The 19,215-nt window shown below is 47.0% G+C and overlaps 1 protein-coding gene across 4 annotated transcripts in view; it reads right to left on the minus strand.

Annotated features, from left to right (window-relative positions):
• Nucleotides 1–1,643: 1,643 nt before the first annotated feature.
• LOC110489888 (transcriptional activator GLI3) overlaps nucleotides 1,644–19,215 on the minus strand; it is a 128,231-nt gene continuing 110,659 nt past the window's right edge. For all 4 annotated transcript variants that reach the window (XM_021562848.2, XM_021562850.2, XM_021562847.2 and 1 more), the window contains exons 11-15: nucleotides 10,146–10,295; nucleotides 9,696–9,860; nucleotides 8,845–9,129; nucleotides 6,476–6,869; nucleotides 1,644–5,855 (exon numbers count right to left, since the gene is read on the minus strand). In XM_021562848.2, coding sequence (XP_021418523.1) covers nucleotides 3,430–5,855; nucleotides 6,476–6,869; nucleotides 8,845–9,129; nucleotides 9,696–9,860; nucleotides 10,146–10,295 — 3,420 coding nt within the window. In that variant the 3' untranslated portion in view covers nucleotides 1,644–3,429. The remainder of the gene's footprint in view (nucleotides 5,856–6,475; nucleotides 6,870–8,844; nucleotides 9,130–9,695; nucleotides 9,861–10,145; nucleotides 10,296–19,215) is intronic.

Genomic DNA, 19,215 nt, shown 5'->3' on the forward strand with positions numbered 1-19,215 from the left:
AGTGTAATTTCTCTATCTATTTCCTGAATTAAGGTAGCCCAGTGGTTAGAGCCTTGGCCAAGAACCGTAAGGTTGCTGGGTTGAATCCCCTAGCTGACAATGTAAAAATCTGTCTTTCTGCCCCTGAACAAGGCATTTAACCCACTTTTCCCCGGTAGGCTGTCATTGTAAATAAGAACTTGTTTCTTAACTGATTTGCCTAGTTAAATAAAGAATAAAACAATGAAGCCATTCTAATTATTGATGGGGTTCTGTGGCTAAGGCAAATGGATAACTGGGTGGAGGGCATCCTTGTCTTCAGTGTAATTTCTAAGCAATGCCTTGTTGACTTTGTACGTTTGGATGTTGACTCAGGAAGAGATATTGAAAACATGACCTCGCACTGATGGGTATCCCCATCTCTCCATTTACCAGTGAAGTTTTGCCCTGAGAGCACCAACCTGGCCCCTGACTCGCCCTACCATTTGAGTCTGAGGCAGACTGAGGAGACATAGCTAGAGGCAGAGTCACAAAGAAGAGAAATGTCTTTCTAAAGGAGACTGGTCTTCAAAGCCAAAGAGCCCATCTCATGTGTCCAGTTGGAACCATTTTTAGCTCTTCTCATTGCTGAAATCTTCTGACGCTAGGTAGTAGGTACCCTTTTGAGAGTCCTCCATTTCCTCTGTGATTGCAGTGGTAAGAGCATTTAGGAAAGGGTCTACCCAAGTCTCAATGTCCAGTGGAAAGGCAAAATGATGTGAATCCCGGCTTTACTTCCGTCAAGGGCACCTAAAGGACTTGAAATGGATGCTGATGGGTTGGGTTGCCAATGTTAAAGGATTGGGTGAATTATGGGCATTGTGAAATGGCAGATGGTGAAGAGATCAATCCGAGAGATTCGGGGACTGATGAGCCATTACCTTTGATCTCTGGACTGGAGCCACAGAGAATCTACGGAGGGAAAACCGTTGGTCAAAATAAAATAATCTCAGTGCATCACAGAAGATTGGGGATTCACTGTATTTGCACATTTGCTTATGTATACAATAAAAAGCCAATTAAGAAGATAATGTTTTTGGACAAACCCAAAGGTAAATGCATTCCTTTATGCAATTCAGGGAATTTGTCATTTAAATGCAATTCTTACTCCTGATCAGAAGGGGGCAACAAAAGCACAGAATGCTTCTCCTTAATTCAATGTGTAAGAATTGAGGGTAGGTAGTTTGATACAGTCAGTGAGTTCGACCAGTGGCCTAGCAAGTTGCATTTCCCTTTGGTGTGTGTACTTTATCCTCTTAGATAATAAAAAAAAAAGTATTTGGCGCTAGACATTAACCCAATATGTTGGCACGACATTTGATTTGAGAGTACAGAAGCTCTGAACCGGAGGTTTATACATAAATTGTTTAGTGATTTAATCCCATTTCAAGGCCAGTGAATTCTTAGTAATGTAGTAATTCTTAGTAATGTGGTTTGTCTCATGCAGAAATGGCAGTGACGTTCGCAGTCAATGAATGGTTCATTCTATCCCATTTACTTATGTGTTATGGTGGGTTGATGACCTTAGTCTAACAAACCCATGTAACCTATGGAAGATCGGCCCCTTATCCATCCGAGTGTGTTTTATATCGTATCCAAACCAACACACATGCAAGACAGGAGACTTTAAATATAATTTCCTTTTTTTTATTAAAACCATACAAACATTTGTGGTCAGTTATAAAATAGCAAAGTGGCTCTTCTGGCAGACGGGCAGTGCTGAGCACTACGTGCACCATTCAGAGCCAAATCTGCCTGGACTAGAAGCAGGGTCTGGGAATCCCTGCTTTAAGAGTAATTTCTTTATTGGCCCCTCGTGCCTCATCCTCATATCTGAGCTAAACCTACAGAAAGAATAATGTATTTACAGGTATAAAAACACAAAAAGGCAAGAAAATGTGGGAAAAAAAAAACTAAAGATGCATTTTACACATCTTGACCTTTTCAATAATCATTTTTTTTAATATAAATGTTTATGTAAATTTTACAGGTCTCACAAAACACTTAGCATGTGTATTTTTTTTCATAATTAACAATGGAAGATTGGCAGTGATCTTTTTCTTTTCCGACAGGCAGATTTTAAGGCACATACCCTCATGGCCATTCCCTCTGGTCTCCTTTGACAAGGGAATGAATTCTTACCTCTTTCAAAACAAAACACCATTGATGCACAGCTAAAAAAGACAAAAAGTACCAAAAAACACCAAAACGATTCCGTACCTCATTGCTTTGCCACTGAAGAATAAGGAAACAATTTAATATACTGTACACACTGTCATGTGAGACTGTAAGGTGATACTAACACTGTTGAAAAAGTCGCTGCACTCCATAGTGGCAAGACATACGGTGCTGTACTACTTTGGAGAATAGAATATGGATTATCCACTATTTGAATGTCTAATAGACATCAGAATCAGATGTCAAATATAATGGTGGATAAAAACTAACAGAACATACAAACGCTACACTTTTGGTCTGTGAATCATGTGCTACTCTTAGAATTAATGGATCTGTTGGATCTGACAGCGAGAATCTGATTCTCACAAAGAAAATATACAAAAAAAAAACGTTGTTATATACACCTGTGAGTACCATTACGGACAATGTAAAATCAAGCAATTGGAGTATGAATTGAAGAGCTACTTATGACGCTTGTGTGAATTCTAAGACTTTGAAGGCTGGTCCTTTTAAACGTGGGCTCAATACCATATTATTTGTAATACTCTGTCAAACACACACCATCAATTGGTAAGACTTGGTAGAAGCACTGAGAAACACTAACATTTACATATTCGCAAAAGTAACATACGAACAAAATGACAATAGCAAAGGTGTAAATATCATTTTATAAAGCAAGTCATTATAGAAGGATAACGCCATGGGCATCCGTTGTACCATAATGGTAAATGGCACATCCAATAGGATTAGATACTTGGCACGTGCTAGTCTACGTACTTATAAAGACAGTGTTTATGTTTGACCTTGAATACAACATGCATTTATACCAACAGTGTACAGCAAAGAAAAACAAAAAAAACAGCGACGATACACAGAATACTGTTTCAAAGGGACGAGACCAGAGAGGCCGTCAGAGGCCTCACTTGCTCACCATCGTAATACAAAGGGAAGGGCTTCCAAAAATAGCCTTCATTCCAGAAAAGGAATATATCTATATATACTTTTTGTCACATCCCCTGTCTCAGAAGGGAGGGGATGACACTTTTACAAAATAAATCTGATTGGCAACAAATTTGTTTCGGGGTGCACTATGTAAGTATAATAAACTCGTAATCTGTCACTTTGTCTTAAGCGCCGCCACCTTTTCCCCTCTGTTCTTTACATGCGTCAGTTTTTTCCTCTACTTCCTTTCACCAACGGGAGGGAGGGATGGAGCAAAGGAAGGAGGGAGAGTTACTGCATGATGGCTAGGAACTTGCTCTCCTCGGCGAGGGTGGTGAGCAGGGAGCTCATGTCCCCGATGGCCATGTTACTGAGGTTGGAGGGCATCATGCCCGCGGTGCTGTGGAAGGTGGCGGAGACCCGGGGCGTGGTGAGGCGGGACGAGTTCCGGGACATGCCCTGGAAGATGGAGGGGCTGATCACCCCCGACACCAGACTACCCTGGTCATAGCCCACCCGCACGTCCTCTATCATGGCTCCGAAATCCAGCGGCAACACGTTGTCTAGCACGTTGACCAAGCCGCCCGCGCGGCTGTCCACCGTGCTTGTCACCTGGTCAGCCACCGGGGAGAGGAGGGAGGCCACGACCGAGGAGTCCCCGCCTAGCCCCACCTGCTCGTTCATGGTCTCCAGCAGACACTGCTCCTCCATTGGAGAGAAAGACGAGGTCTTGGTCTCCAGCGGGTCAAAGCACACAGCCTGGTCGCTGAAGCTCTGGTCCAGGTAGCCCTGGTCGGGAGCCTCCAGCTTCAGCCCGGACACCTGGTGGGCCAGGGAGCAGTGACTGGCTTGGTTCCTCAGACTCTGCTGCTGCTGGGTGAGGTTCTGCTGGGTAAGGTTTACATGGCTACCGTTGGTGGTGCTCTGTTGGGCATTCAGGTACTGCTGTGGTCTGGCGGGGTGCCTATAGCTGCTGTTGGCCTGCTGCAGGCGGGGGGCGGGGGCTTGGGGGTGGTGGTGGAGCGCTGGGGCCTGTGAGAGGCTGTCCACGGAGGCCCGGCTGAGGAGCAGGTTGTCTCCAATCTGCCTGGAGATTCCATGGTTCTGGGTCTGGTACTGCTGCTGGCTGTAGCCCTGGGGCAGAGGCCTCACAGAGATCTGGGAGAAGTCAGGCCGGCCGAAAGTGTGTGTGGGGTTGTGGCCGTTCCCTCTCATCTCCATGCAGGAGTGGGTGGTCGCCTCTAGCTTCACCCCGCCATTGACTCTGCATAGGGGTTGGGGCTGGCCTGGCTGGGCACAGTGGTTCTGGAAGTCTCTGGTAGTAACTGTCTGTTGTTGCTGCTGCACCACCATGTTCCCAAACCTCCCGAATGATGAACCGGCACCCAGACCTTGGTGCTGCTCTGTGGCGGCCCATCGGCCACACCTCTGCTGGGCCTGGACCTGGGGCTGCCTCTGGGGGGACCTCTCAGCACTCCCTGAGCTGACCTCGTTCCACTGAATGGGCATGCCGTCTTTACTGGGGCCCTCTCTCTCCAGTCCCTGCTGCTGTTGGTGGCGCTGCTGGAGACTGTGGATGCACTGGTTCAGCCCTGGGCCCTGGTCCTGTAACTCCCCTCCAGGGAGATGGCCGTTGTCCCCAGCCACATGGTTCTCCATGTGGTTGTTGTAGGAGTCTGCCTGGTCCTGTGAGCGGAGGTACTGCACCAGGTCGTCAGGCAGCATGTCCTCATCCCCCAGCAGCAGGGCTCCCTCCTCCTCCATAGCCAGGGCCTCCAGGGCCGCATGCTCCATGATACTGGGGGGGCAGGGAGAGGAAAGCAGGCCCCCTCTCTGGAGATTCCCCTCTGAGCGTGTGTAGTTCTGCAGGCTGAAGCTGCGGCCCTCTGCCGTGGGATGCTGGAGGCCTGCTAGAGGGGGAAGTGGGTGGATGTTGTTAAGGCTAGTGAAGCGCTGGACCTGGGGCAGCCCGAGGAACTCCGGGTGGGTTTGCTGAGGCTGGGTCCGCACGGGGTCGCTAGCCCTCCGGTCCGGGCCGTTCCCCGGGCCCTCGCCGGGGTAATAGCCCCTACGCCGGTAGTCTCGGTACCCGCAGTGGCCCCCGTACCCATTGGTGGTGCTGCCGTCGCTGCAGCGGCGCGGCCTGACCAGTGGGGGCAGCGCGTGGTTGCCTCCACATCCGTCTTGGCCATCGCCCATCATGGCCATGCGGGTCTTCAGGCTCATGCGCTCCATGTTGGGCAGCGGCGTGGGGGGTGGGCCGCCCGTGGCAGCAGCGTACTTGGCCTTCAGGTGGTAGTGCTGCGCCGGCGTGAGGTTGAGCATACCCTTGGAGCCTCCCCCGACGCCCGCCCACCCTCCACCCACAAACACTCCACCTCCTCCCCCGCACTGGCTGGCCTCGCTGGAACGGCGTGAGGCATCAGTGGAGATGGGGTCATAGGAGTCGGTGGAGCTAAGGTTGTGGTGGCGGCGGTGGTGACCAGGGGTGTTGGCCGCCTCGCTCTGGGACGCCTGGCTGGAGCGCCGTGACGAGAAGCACGGAGAGATGCCCGAGGAGCGCCGGCTGCTGCTCAGGTAGGCCGAGCTGGTGGCGCTGCCACTGCTGTCCCGCCGGTCACCGTGCTCGATGCCGCGGAGCAGGCTGAGCACCGTCAGCTCTGTGCTACCCAGCTCGGGACGAGGAGGAGGCTGGGATAACCTGCCCAGGCATGAACCTGAGAGAGAGGGGGGGAGTGAGAGAGCGAGGGAAGACGGGGAGAGAGGAAAAGAGAGAGAGAAAGAGACAGAGGGTGGAAGGGAAAAGGAGGGGCGGTGGAAGTGTATGTGGGGGGGAAACAGAGAAAGAGGGGGAGAAAGAGAGAGTGTGGAGAGAGAGAAAGATGAACACAATATAAGTGAGGAGAGATCCCTCAGACAGATGCAACCTTCTCACAAACACAGTTTGGCCATGAAATTCTATTACATGCTCTAATCACTGATGTGATATATGATGTGATATGATATGGGTTTGATTCTGATTTCCAGCGGAACATTTGTTAAGCCTGTGAATTCAAGTCCGATCTGCAGGGAGGGAAATTCCAGGTAATCAAACCGCGATCTGCTGAGACATTTGGAGTTCTTTTCACAACCCAATACTAGTGTCAATATTATTGTACATATCTATTGGCCTTTACAGTGTTCAGGGATGTTTAATACTGATATTGAATGTCCATGGAGTAAAACACACTTCTCAGCCGAAGTCTCTGTAATGAAACACTATTATTCTTTGTGTGACATAAGCATGGCCTCAGAGGACCAGGACAGGGTGGTGGATATGAGCATGGTGGATCCTTACCCAGCACGGCAGGTCCCTTGGGTGGCGGTGTGGGGGACAGGGGGCCCACCCTGGGCACAAGGGCTCCTCCTCCTCCATTCACCTGCTTCAGCCTCTCCATCTTCATGTGCTCCATCCATCTCATGGGCCGGCCCACGTTCCTCCTCGCCTGCAGCGCCAACGTAGCCGCCGTGGCTGTCGACACCGTGGAGTCCATTATGGGGGCGTCACGGCCCCCCTCCAACTCCTCCAAACCCTCCTCCTCCTCCAGCTCCTCGTCTTCCTCTCCCGGCCCCTCGCCCAGTCCCACCACCCCTCCCCTCACAGCAAGCTGGACTCCATGGCTGGGATAGGCGCTGATGGGGGACTGGTCACTGCTGCATGTAGACTGACCGCCAGGGCTTGGCTGAGACGTCTGTGTGGGGGGCGGGTGTAAGGGTATAGGGAGGATCAAGTAAAAGATGAGAAGAAGTAGAATCGATTATTACCAAGTACACGTGACACACTGAGAACACGTTCATTTTCTCAAAGGTCTGCGAAATATGATTAAAACACACGATGACACCATGTGATGCAGCTGCCTGAGACATGCTTTCCACAGGAGTAAACAACAACACAATGGCATTTCTGATTGTGATTGGTCATATTAATTCATTGAGTCCGGGCATGACCTACCACCTTCATATCTACAGACCAGGTTTGCATTTAACTGTCATTGCAGCAGTAGACATGAACACAGAGCACGGTTTGTCCATTGGTTTGTCCAATGTCTTCTGTTTTGTAAACAACGTCAACTGAATCACAGAAGCGTGAGTAACGCCTCCCCTGTGTGTCGTCCAATGGACCGGTCCAGACTATAACAAACACTCCTGTGAAGGTAGTGGGATATAGACTATTTTCAGACAAGGGGGTGGGGGTGGACAAAGGCTTCTTTTCAGCCTAACTAAGGCCTAATTGGGTTGTTTACTCTGATTTACCCAAAATGGAGATCAGTGAAGAGAAAAATATTCACTTTTTGGCACGGTGCAAAACTGCAAAGCGAGACATTCCTTTCCTGTAGTTTGAATGGTCCGGTCTCCACCAAATGCATTCGGCTGCACAATAGAGCCCCCGGCAGTGTTGGGCATACTTTTAATACACATAAACAATGTTGGAAATACACTTAGTTCTGCCCCAAGGTATTTCACTTTTGCTCTCCAAAATAAGAAAACGTTTTGATGAGAATGAAGATTTCTCATTGCCACATTGCAATGTGTAAAAGAGAGAAAAAGACGTAGCGGCCGTGACCGTGGACAGTTTTCTAAAGACGTCTAATGAGCTAAATGATGATGCCACAAGGGAGGAGGATAAAAGGTAAACAGACTCATTTTGAATGAAATGGCTACTGAAAGGATGTTAATAACAAGGTGAATGAGGCACAAGGGTTTTTACAAATGCAATATGGCAACATGAAGGGACACCTATCTCACCTGATTACCCACTGTCCATAGAGAGAGAGAGAGAGAGAGAGAGAGAGAGAGAGAAAGGGAAGAGCAAAGCACGGCGCATTGGACAAAAGAAAACATTCATTTGTTATAGTGTTATTCGTAAGAGGTTAGATCACACGTAAAACCCATGTGCTGTACACGTCCCTGGCTGACGTCCCAGTAATCATGTTCGGTTTAAGTGAGCATCATGGTATAGTACATGGTTAGAGTTAAAGTGAATATATACTGAGTATACCAAACATTAGGAACACCATTTAGTTGCACCCCCCCCCCTTTTACCCTCAGAACAGCCTCAATTCGTCAGGGTATTTGGTATTTTATTAGGATCCCCATTAGCTGTTGTAAAAGCAGCAGCTACTCTTCCTGGATTCTACAAAGTGTCGAAAGTGTTCCACAGGGATGCTGGCCCATGTTGACTCCAATGCTTCCCACATTTGTGTCAAGTTGGCTGGATGTCCTTTGACACAAATCAGTGCGCCTGGCATCTACTACCATACCCCGTTCAAAGGCACTTAAATCACTGTCTTGCCCATTCACCCTCTGAATGGCACACAGACACAATCCATGTCTCAATTGTGTCAGGGCTTAAAAATCCTTGTTTAACCAATCTTCTCCCCTTTATCTATACTGATCTCAGTGGATTTAACAACATTAAATGATCATAGCTTTCACTTGAGCAGGTGTCCTTAATGTTTTGTCCACCCAGTAGAGCATCGTTAGAACCTATTAAGGTGACATTTCAGATAGATGGGCTGCTATCCCCATAGAAATATAATTACTAAATCGGGCAATCCCCATCCAATTTACCATTCCGTGATGGGTGAACCAACAGCAGTAATTATATTTCTCGGGTTATCCCATTATGCAGTGTATGTTACAGTGTGCCCTCAGAGAGGGGCTCACCATAGGCTTCTCCGTCTTGATGGACTTGACCTGCAGACATTCGTCCTGTTTCGAGGTAGCGTGGTTGTACTCCCTTTGGTCTGCGTATCCCCCTAGTTGCCCCGGCGACCGGCCCTGTCCGTTGCCCCCCTCTCGGGACTGCGGCGGGGGACGTGGGAAGGCGTCGCTGCGCTGCTTCTTGGTCACGTGCGCCTCTGGCCCGTGCACGGTCTTTACGTGCTTGCGTAGGGAGCTGGGGTCCGTGTAGCGTTTGGTGCAGCCAGGGATCTTACACACGTAGGGTTTCTGGAACATAGAGATACATTATGTTGCATTATATTATTAGTATAGGATATTATGTTAGTATACGGTTCTATTTAATTCTATGTTCTGGAAGGAGAGAGGAGAACAGATGGGGCCAGTGACAGGATGCTTCTGTTTCTAAAGGCCTCCAGCAATGAACCGCATACACATATACAGTCAGTGGCGTACGGAGATAACTTGTTGCTGAGCTGTGTGTGTGTGTGTGTGTGTGTGTGTGTGTGTGTGTGTGTGTGTGTGTGTGTGTGTGTGTGTGTGTGTGTGTGTGTGTGTGTGTGTGTGTGTGTGTGTGTGTGTGTGTGTGTGTGTGTGTGTGTGTGTGTGTGTGTGTGTGTGTGTGTGAACCTGTGTGTTTGCGTGTTTGCGTGCGTGTGTGTGTGTGTGTGTTTGCGTGTTTGCGTGCATGCGTGTGTGTGTGTGTGAGTAAACCTGTGTGTTTGTGTGTGTGTGTGTGTGTGTGTGTGTGTGTGTGTGTGTGTGTGTGTGTGTGTGTGTGTGTGTGTGTGTGTGTGTGTGTGTGTGTGTGTGTGTGTGTGTGTGTGTGTGTGTACCTCGTTGGAGTGTGTGCGGTTCTGGTGCTTGGCTCTGTCGGAGGCGTTGGAGAAGGCCTTGTTGCAACCCTCGTGTTCACAGACGTACGGCTTCTCTCCGGTGTGGGAGCGCAAATGAGTCTTCAGGTTCTCCAGGCGAGAGTAGGCCTTGGGACATCCCTCAAACTGCGAAGAAGAAGAAGAAGAATGAGAAAAGAGAGCGATGAGGAGTCGGAACCCACACACTCATCAAACACAGCTCTAATGCTTCCTCCTGGCCGAGACCAGTTAACCTCAACCATATATATAACTGACGAAGGTAGAAGTGTGACAGATTGTTTATTAAATGTAAGGATGCACCATCATCACATACCCACAACCATCTAACAACAGCTAACTCTTTATGTATTCCCATATCTAAGCCCATGATGTAAAATAAACATTGTGGGAGTGTTGTGGGAGCGTTCTCACGGTGCATCTGTGTGGTTTCTCCCCGGTGTGTCTCCTCATGTGGACCACCAGCATGTACTGGGCCTTAAAGGGCTTCTGTTCCCGAGAACATTCATCCCAGTGACACACAAACTCCTTCTTCTCCCCGTGGATGTGGTCGTTGTTGATGTGCTGAGAGAGGAAACAAGCAGAGGTCAATCACAAGTCAATCTGGATTCAATGTGATTTGTTATGATTCAATATATGCATTATGATTCAGTTGATTCGTTATTCATTATGAATCAAGACCGGTAGGAGTCAACAGTATTTTGTCTGTAGAGAAGCTGCTTTAACCAGACGTGTAGTGACTGGCGAGCACCACAAGGGGGCCAAGGGACCCAGAATAAGTGCAGTGTTACCAGAGTATGTGAGCAGAGCATGGAGCAGAGCGTTCCTAATTTGACTGGAGCGTGGAGCATCGGCCTTCTCGCCTTGTCCAATTTCGCTCCAGTAGCACTCACGTCTACTTGTGTGTTGTTACAGCCCCTTGCTTTAGCTACTGTCATGGAGTTCGCTAAATCTTTTCAGAAAACTGATTAAAAAAACCCAGGTGCAAAATCAAGGTGAGGACCAAGAGCAAGAGAGGGTCATTGTGGAATCTGAAAAGACGGGAATCCCAAAAGCATGATGGTGTACTTACTATGTGCACATGCTAAAATAAAGGAATGAGGTGGCTAGATAACTAAGTGTGTCATTTTAGCAAAGTATTTATAAACTAAAATTCACATCTCTTAAAAGTGTCCTTCATGTATGTTATATTATCTATACAATAGGCCATAATTGATTTTGGCACAATAGGCCTGGCATATTCCAATTTTCAAGGAGCTTTCCATTTTGATTGGGTTATTTTGCCTAAAAACCTTCCGGGCCTACATATATATATATATAAATAAATAAAGAAAACCCTGAATCCCTGTCCAGCCTGGCAAGAGTGGCCAAAAGGGTGTTTAGCATCCTCAGTGGCTCTGCAAGTGAGGAGAGGATATCCTCTGCTGTTGGTCTGCTCTCCAGGCACCATCTCATGATCCTGAAGCCACAGACTGGCCAAACTCATGTTTCTAAAAATGTAGACTGCCTAATAAGGCATTTTTTTGTTTAATTTGTATTTAATTCTAAGTAAGTCACAGCCTATGATGACAATTTATAGACTGTGATGAATTAATACAACAAAATGTTATTTAGTGCTTAATGTCCCCGAATCCATACAAGCCCGTTGTATTGCACTTGAAAATGCGTCACAATATATTTCTTTGTAGGCTATAGCCTTGAAATAATTGAAATAATATAGCCTAAATAATTCATGTCTGTTCTTCTTAGGCTCCCTGTCTGGCTCCTGACCTATTTAGAGTGTTTATATGCTGTTTAATATGACATGTAGCCTATTTGAAATGAGAGCTTCTTACAATCACCTTTTCATGTTTATGAAAATAATTTTGAAGCGGCAGTTTTAGCGCAGCAGTTGGAAAAGACTTCGAGCGCCGGAGCGCTCAGGAGTCCACGAGCGATGAGCGGGAAATCCGACTGCTCAACTCACATCCTCTGAGTGTTACAGAGAACGAAGCAGTAGGAAGCAAATAACGGCAGTTGGAGAAAGGGAACTCTTTCTGTTATTATGTATGTATACACATGACAGAGCAGGGAAACCACGTATTTAATGGAAAAGGAACATTCAAAATAAGGACTAAATCCCACAGTTGACAGAGACTTATTTACTTTGTGCCAAGTCCAGTAAATCCCTACTGAAGTTCCTTCCTCATCATATATTTTCTTAGCTTTCTTTTCAGTGTTATCATCCATCATTGTTTCCCCAATCATTTTTTCTCTCTCTAACTTTCTATCTTTTCCCATTGTTTCATATTCTCTCTCTCCATTCCCTTTTCTTCCATTCAAATTTGTACTCTGAGGAATAAAGGGGAGACTCGTGAGTCTCAGTGTCCGATCTGAACAGGCTTTTCAAATAAAACCCTGTCACTTCCCATCACATGGGGGCTCCTGCCCCTCCGTGACAAGTGCTGACAGTTGTGCTGCCGTGGCAACTTCCAATCTGAGGCTTGGGGGGGGGGGGGGGGGGGGGGGACCTAAAGTTCACTCAAAGTGTCTCAAATGCCAGAGCTTTACATCTCCAGCAAAGCATTATATCTAGTGAGCACGACACAGCCCTGGTTTCTCTCTCTCACCTCCTCTCTCTCTCTCACCTCCTCTCTCTCGCCTCATCCCTCCCTCTCTAAACTCTCTCTCTCTGTCTCTCTGTCTGTCTCTGTCTGTCTCTCTCTGTCTGTCTTACACACTGACCAGTAAAAAGGGGTAAGTGGACGGTTAAAGGGGGATAAGAGAGTAAAGACAAAGAGAAGAAGAAAAAAAAAGGCACACAGACTTGGAATCCTCCGGGGATGAAGTCAACATCTGGCCCTCTCACAAAGACAACAGTGTAGTGTGGTGGCCTCTGAAGGGCCTTTCCGAGAGCAATTTAAACCAAGGGAGACAGACACAATATCCTGACCAAAAGGAACCTGTCTTATTACATTCCTGAGCAGAGACGGGGAGAGAGACCTCTGCCTTAGGGGGATGGGAAAGAAACAGGGGGATAAATAGAGACTTGACTTTGAGAGATCTTAAACGTCTGGGAGAAACAAGTCATTGTTAGAGTATCTTTGTGTTGTCTTGTAACACATTTTGAGCAACCAAACAACAGGAGGAGAACAGCAGAAGACAAGAATAAGAGAAAGAAGGGGGAGTCAGTCGAGTGTTAGAGGTAAAGAGGTGCAGAGGGAGGGGAGTTCATCCTCCCATTCCACTTTATGACACAAAGGCAGCCTGTCCTGCCTCTTCAACTACTGTACTGAAGAACCCACATACTTATAAAGACACTCCCAAGAAGTCAGGGCAGTGTGTGTGTGTGTGTGTGTGTGTGTGTGTGTGTATGTGTGTGTGTGTGTGTGTGTGTGTGTGTGTGTGTGTGTGTGTGTGTGTGTGTGTGTGTGTGTGTGTGTGTGTGTGCGCCTGTGTGTGTGTGTGCGCCTGTGTGTGTGTGTGCGCCTGTGTGTGTGTGTGTGTCCAGACAAAGGTAGCATTGTCCCCAGCCAGCAGCCCCTCCCCCTGTCCAGTCTGTGACCCAACACTCAAGCCTGTGGGGTCCTGACCAGGGCACCGTCACAGACTTTTGTTCCCATCAAAGGAAGGGATGTACCTCTAAACAGACAGAACCCTATGAAGTCGGACCTTACTTCAAGAGAAAGGCCCCCATGGGCCCTCGAGACCCAGAAAAATTTCACTTAACTAACCCCTTATGTAGTGGGAGCCAGGGGTGTCCTACACAGGCAATATGATGACAGAACAAGTGTGCTAAAACTGCCATCTCTTCACCAGCCACATGCACTTTCCTGCCCTGTTCTGCTCTCAGAGTCCAACTACATCAATCCGTTACACAATGCAATCGTTAAGTTCCGGCTCCAATTGACTTTACGTATCAACAAGGGTCCTCCATTCATTTCAACCTGACACGTTTACATTTTTGGAGTGACAAAAAAATTATAATCCCAGAGAGAAAACGATTGGGGGGTTGGAGATTGAGAGCCGTGGACATTCGTTTTCCCTTAGATTGATCTTCCCTCCTCCTGTCACAAAACCGCTCCTCACTCCTTCCCCTCCCTTTCCCCTCCGTCTCTGTGAGGGAATCCCTGTGGCAAGCGATCAGTCTGCGTCGCGCGCCGTTCCATATCCCCTAGCTGAGTGCAATGGGAGGGATGGGAGCACCTCAGTGTTGTTGTGCTGTTGGCACCCGCTCCCCTGTTCCCCCTCGACCCCCCCCCCAACCCCTCCCGCCAGCCCGTACAAATGACCAGGGGCCGTTGACGGATGTGATGCATGGGGCCCGGCGCTGACAGAGAGGGGCCCGGGCCGCAGACGACCCTAATGGTCATGATCTAATGGCAATTTGTATTGAATCAATAATCTCAATGCTGAGCGGATGGACAGACAGGACGTGTTGGACCCTGCGTAATGGACAAACTGGGGCTGATAGCTGCGGTGGCGGCAGCACACAAGCGGGTTATTCATCTTCACCCTGGCAGCTTATTGGCCACTGAGATGGATTCAGGAGTAAGAGGGGCAGAGGGAGACACAGGCGCGGGCTGGGATGAGCACAGAGTGCACACACACGCGTGCGCACGTACGCATGCACGCACACACACACACACAGTACATGTAACAGAACAATTAACACTGCAAGTGTTAAATTAACCCTCATTGGTGTAAAATAACCCCAGTGTTGGTGTTAATAACCAAAAACATGCCCACCATTATCATATTTCCCAGCATGCTCTATTGTAGGTTGATTTTTTTTTAGAACTGTTTGTTTCAATATCTATGCTTTGTACATTGTTTGGTTCATTCATATTTTGCTACTCAAATATAAATTACATACATTTTCTAAACTAATATGTTACTTGGATTTATTGCACCCGTTACGGAAATGGTTGTTCCAATTGCTTTAGGTAGTCTTATATCATAGCCTTCCCAACCCTGGGAGTCATTCTGAATGCAGGCTGTAGCTACAAATGACAAATTACAAAGGTTGGCTATCCCCTCTCTGGCTGATTTCCAAACGTGATGGGGAAACGAGGCTTCCTGAAGTATTGAGGCTTTCCAGCCAATGTTGTGGAAAATAAGTTCATTACTCAGAGCTTCCTTATCTGTTCACAATTAGTGACATCTGCTGGTCAGCAATAAATAGCAACGTGTGATTATCAGATTTTTTTCCCTCCACTGATTTTACAAAACACCATGGCGCAGCGGCAAGTCGTTGGCTTTAATAGCCTACAATCAGTTGGATTAGCAGGTTTGCATCTTACTTCATGCTTCCCTTTTTTGCCTTCAAGTTGACTATTTTTCAAAAACAGAATCTATGGCACTATTTAGGATGCTTAAGACAGAAGCTTATACTATACTAAATAAAACAAATGAATACCTGTATTATTGAAATAGTGTGACTTCAACGGGATTCGACCTCATATCTGTCCCTGAATGTTCCGTAGTTCCCTATGCTACCTGCTAAGCTACCGGTCAGGTGGAACAACAAGTACAAAAATCCTAACTATATTTATAAGTATGGTATCCAGGAGAGGTCAGTGTTTGAAAGCAGTGTCAGTGTTTGAAAGCAGCATCGAAGAAAGCACCGGAAACACATCGAAATCAGTGGGATCTCACATTTTGGAAAAAGCACTTGATCAAACGAAGTGTCGGACGTCATAGATGACGTACTTCTGATAAAGTGATACGCGCATCGGCACACTGCTTCGAAGTTAGCTGCTTAGCAATTTCGACGCATGCCTCAGAGCTCCAGTATCAAACGTAACATCACTAGATTCCAATAGGATTTACACGTCACTTTGCAAGCCAGTATAATGTGACTTGCAGGCCTGCTGTGGCCTGTAAACCATGCATTTTAGGCCACTGTATTAGGGTAAATCTAGGCCCTCAAAATAAGGCCTTATAAAATACATATTGTATTGTGTTAAAGAATTACATTTTAATGTTAACATACTCGCTTAGGATCTTGGTGAATTCCAAAGGACTGAAAATGGATGGTGGTATCTCTACAAGTCACTTGAAAGGCAAGGCACCATGGGAAATATGCAAATAAGGCATTATACTAAGGGAAGTGTTAATGTAACACTGTTCCAGTGTCTATACGGGTCCACACTTTCAGTGTTAAACGTAACACTTGGTGTTGATTTAACCCTGGAGAATGTGCTGTGCATGTATTATAGCTACACAATGCATACACATAAACACACCAGATACACAGAATCCCATCAATACTTCACCACTTTCCTCCATTTTCCCCAACCACTTCAAAATCTATCCACAGTGCATCCTTATCAAACTCTTTCTGGGACATACATTAGAATGTAAGCGTGCATGAAAATAGGGCCTGTTTACAAGGCAATTTCACTAAGCTGTGGGACCCGCAACACCGTTTAGCTTTATCAAACAGAGCCTAATAAATCATATGCTCTTTTGTGATGTCAATTGCTGAAGTGCTTTGTGCAAAGAAAGAAAAAATTGGGGAAAAGAGGCAAGGGAGGGAGGGATATGGAGGGATGGAGGGAGGGAGAGAGTGAGGGAGTGGAGGAGGGAGGGGGGGTTTAGAACTGGCATGTGTAATTCAGCACAGCCTTTTCATCTTGGAGTAAGATACTCCAGACAGATAAGGTGCCTAATCCTTCTCCTGATCAAAAAAGAATCTGCATTTTACCAATTAAAGGGCTGCGCCAGCAGGCGGAGAGGGGGCCGCATTCTGACTGAGCCCAACTTTATCTCCCTTCAACACCGGGGAGGCACGCAGGCTGCAACCACCGCCTTATAGCATGGTTGTATACTGGGGGAGCTAACAGGGGAGCTAACGCTAACATCATGCCATCTCCATCTAAGAGCAAGGACATTACAACGCCACCTAGGGAGATGACCCAGAATAGGGGGAGGGGGGGGGTCGAAGTTGACTGCTACTTTCAACATGCAGGTACACACACAACCCAGCTCAGGGTCAACCCATTTGAGAACCTTTCCCCCCACCCACCCACTTAGACTGTGCAACATCTCTCCAAAGACACCCCAGTTCAAAACCCCCCAAACATCTCAGACAGAGACATTAAAGAATCCAGCACCAACCGCTTATCTTTAAAAGTGCTCCCTCGGAGGGTACAGAGGAAAAGGAGAGAAAACGAGCGGGAGCGTGAGCGTGAGAGTGATGCTAAAAAAAGGTATTGGAGTTTGAGGAGGGTGAAGTGGGGGAAGGGAGGTCGATGTTGAGAGGCAGAGTTGAAATAAGTGATAGAGAGAGAGAGAGAGAGAGGGAGGGAGAAAGAAATTAAATAAATACAGCAACTGAAAATTGACACCCGCCTCGCTTTTGCTGACTGGGTAGGCCAGATAAGTGAGCTAAATTGCGTAGATGCGATGTTTATCTTATCAGCGGCACCGAGAGCGCTTAAACGCGGATGATAAAGGAACGGGCACAGCGTGTCCTGGCGCCAGTGCATTTGTAGAGTGTAAAAATGTGCATCAGGAGCGCGACAGGAGCCGCTTTTGAACCAAGGTGGAAAGCAATGAGGGTGGTGTACGGCGGATTTGAATTCCAATTCATCTTCATCTTCGTAACCATCACTTTTTTAACACTTCAAATAGTAGTTTTGAAGTGTATAACTTGCCTCACTTGCTTCAGATAGCAGTTTAATTTAGAGTTTTTGCCTAATATCAGACTATTGACAAAGAACAATCGATAGAAAACAATCAAACAATTCCAAATGTATCAGAACTGAAAACTATGTTGTTAACTTTACCTCACACTACCAATCAAAGCCAGGCTGGAGGCATATTCTATTACTTTACTCCATAACCATTCTATAAGATGAGCTTAAATAAAGGGGGAAGGGATATCCCATTGTTTGGCTGTATGAACCCCCCCCCAGCATTAGAGGAGAGACACTGTGGTCCAAATACTATACTTATCCTATTACTGAAGGGGGTGGGGGTGAGGAGGGGGAGGGTTGGAGATAAGAGGGTTTTCTCCCCCGCTTGCTGAATTTGAGGGGAGGGGTTCACTAGGAAAATAGTTTCATTAGCATGTCCCGGCTAACCCTATCTGCATGGGCACATAAAATGAGAAATAAAATACAATGACGGAGAGAGAAAAGTGTGAAAAGAGTGAACTTGCAAGGGGAAAAGACAATGAGGATGTGTTGACTATTTCCTGACATGGAGCAGTATGTCTTCTCAGATGCACAGCAGTGAAACCTACGCGAGGTCAGGGTAGTTAGTGTGTGGAGAGTGGACATTGTTAGGGTAGTTAGTGTGTGGAGAGTGGACATTGTTAGGGTAGTTAGTGTGTGGAGAGTGGACATTGTTAGGGTAGTTAGTGTGTGGAGAGTGGACATTGTCAGGGTAGTTAGTGTGTGGAGAGTGGACATTGTCAGGGTAGTTAGTGTGTGGAGAGTGGACACTGTTAGGGTAGTTAGTGTGTGGAGAGTGGACATTGTCAGGGTAGTTAGTGTGTGGAGAGTGGACATTGTCAGGGTAGTTAGTGTGTGGAGAGTGGACATTGTCAGGGTAGTTAGTGTGTGGAGAGTGGACACTGTTAGGGTAGTTAGTGTGTGGAGAGTGGACATTGTCAGGGTAGTTAGTGTGTGGAGAGTGGACATTGTTAGGATAGTTAGTGTGTGGAGAGTGGACATTGTTAGGGTAGTTTGTGTGTGGAGAGTGGACATTGTCAGGGTAGTTAGTGTGTGGAGAGTGGACACTGTTAGGGTAGTTAGTGTGTGGAGAGTGGACATTGTCAGGGTAGCTAGTGTGTGGAGAGTGGACATTGTTAGGATAGTTAGTGTGTGGAGAGTGGACATTGTTAGGGTAGTTTGTGTGTGGAGAGTGGACATTGTTAGGGTAGTTAGTGTGTGGAGAGTGGACATTGTTAGGGTAGTTAGTGTGTGGAGAGTGAACATTGTTAGGGTAGTTAGTGTGTGGAGAGTGGACATTGTTAGGGTAGTTAGTGTGTGGAAAGTGGACATTGTCAGGGTAGTTAGTGTGTGGAGAGTGGACATTGTCAGGGTAGTTAGTGTGTGGAGAGTGGGCATTGTCAAGGTAGTTAGAGTATGGAGAGTGGACATTGTTAGGGTAGTTAGTGTGTGGAGAGTGGACATTGTTAGGGTAGTTAGTGTGTGGAGAGTGGACATTGTTAGGGTAGTTAGTGTGTGGAGAGTGGACATTGTTAGGGTAGTTAGTGTGTGGAGAGTGAACATTGTTAGGGTAGTTAGTGTGTGGAGAGTGGACATTGTTAGGGTAGTTAGTGTGTGGAAAGTGGACATTGTTAGGGTAGTTAGTATGTGGAGAGTAAACATTGTTAGGGTAGTTAGTGTGTGGAGAGTGGACATTGTTAGGGTAGTTAGTGTGTGGAGAGTGGACATTGTTAGGGTAGTTAGTGTGTGGAGAGTGGACATTGTTAGGGTAAAACAGATGTTCACCCGGTGGAATTAAAACTAGAGTGAACAAGCTCTTACCC

Source organism: Oncorhynchus mykiss, chromosome 15 (assembly GCF_013265735.2).
Source record: "Oncorhynchus mykiss isolate Arlee chromosome 15, USDA_OmykA_1.1, whole genome shotgun sequence".
Lineage (NCBI taxonomy): Eukaryota > Metazoa > Chordata > Actinopteri > Salmoniformes > Salmonidae > Oncorhynchus > Oncorhynchus mykiss.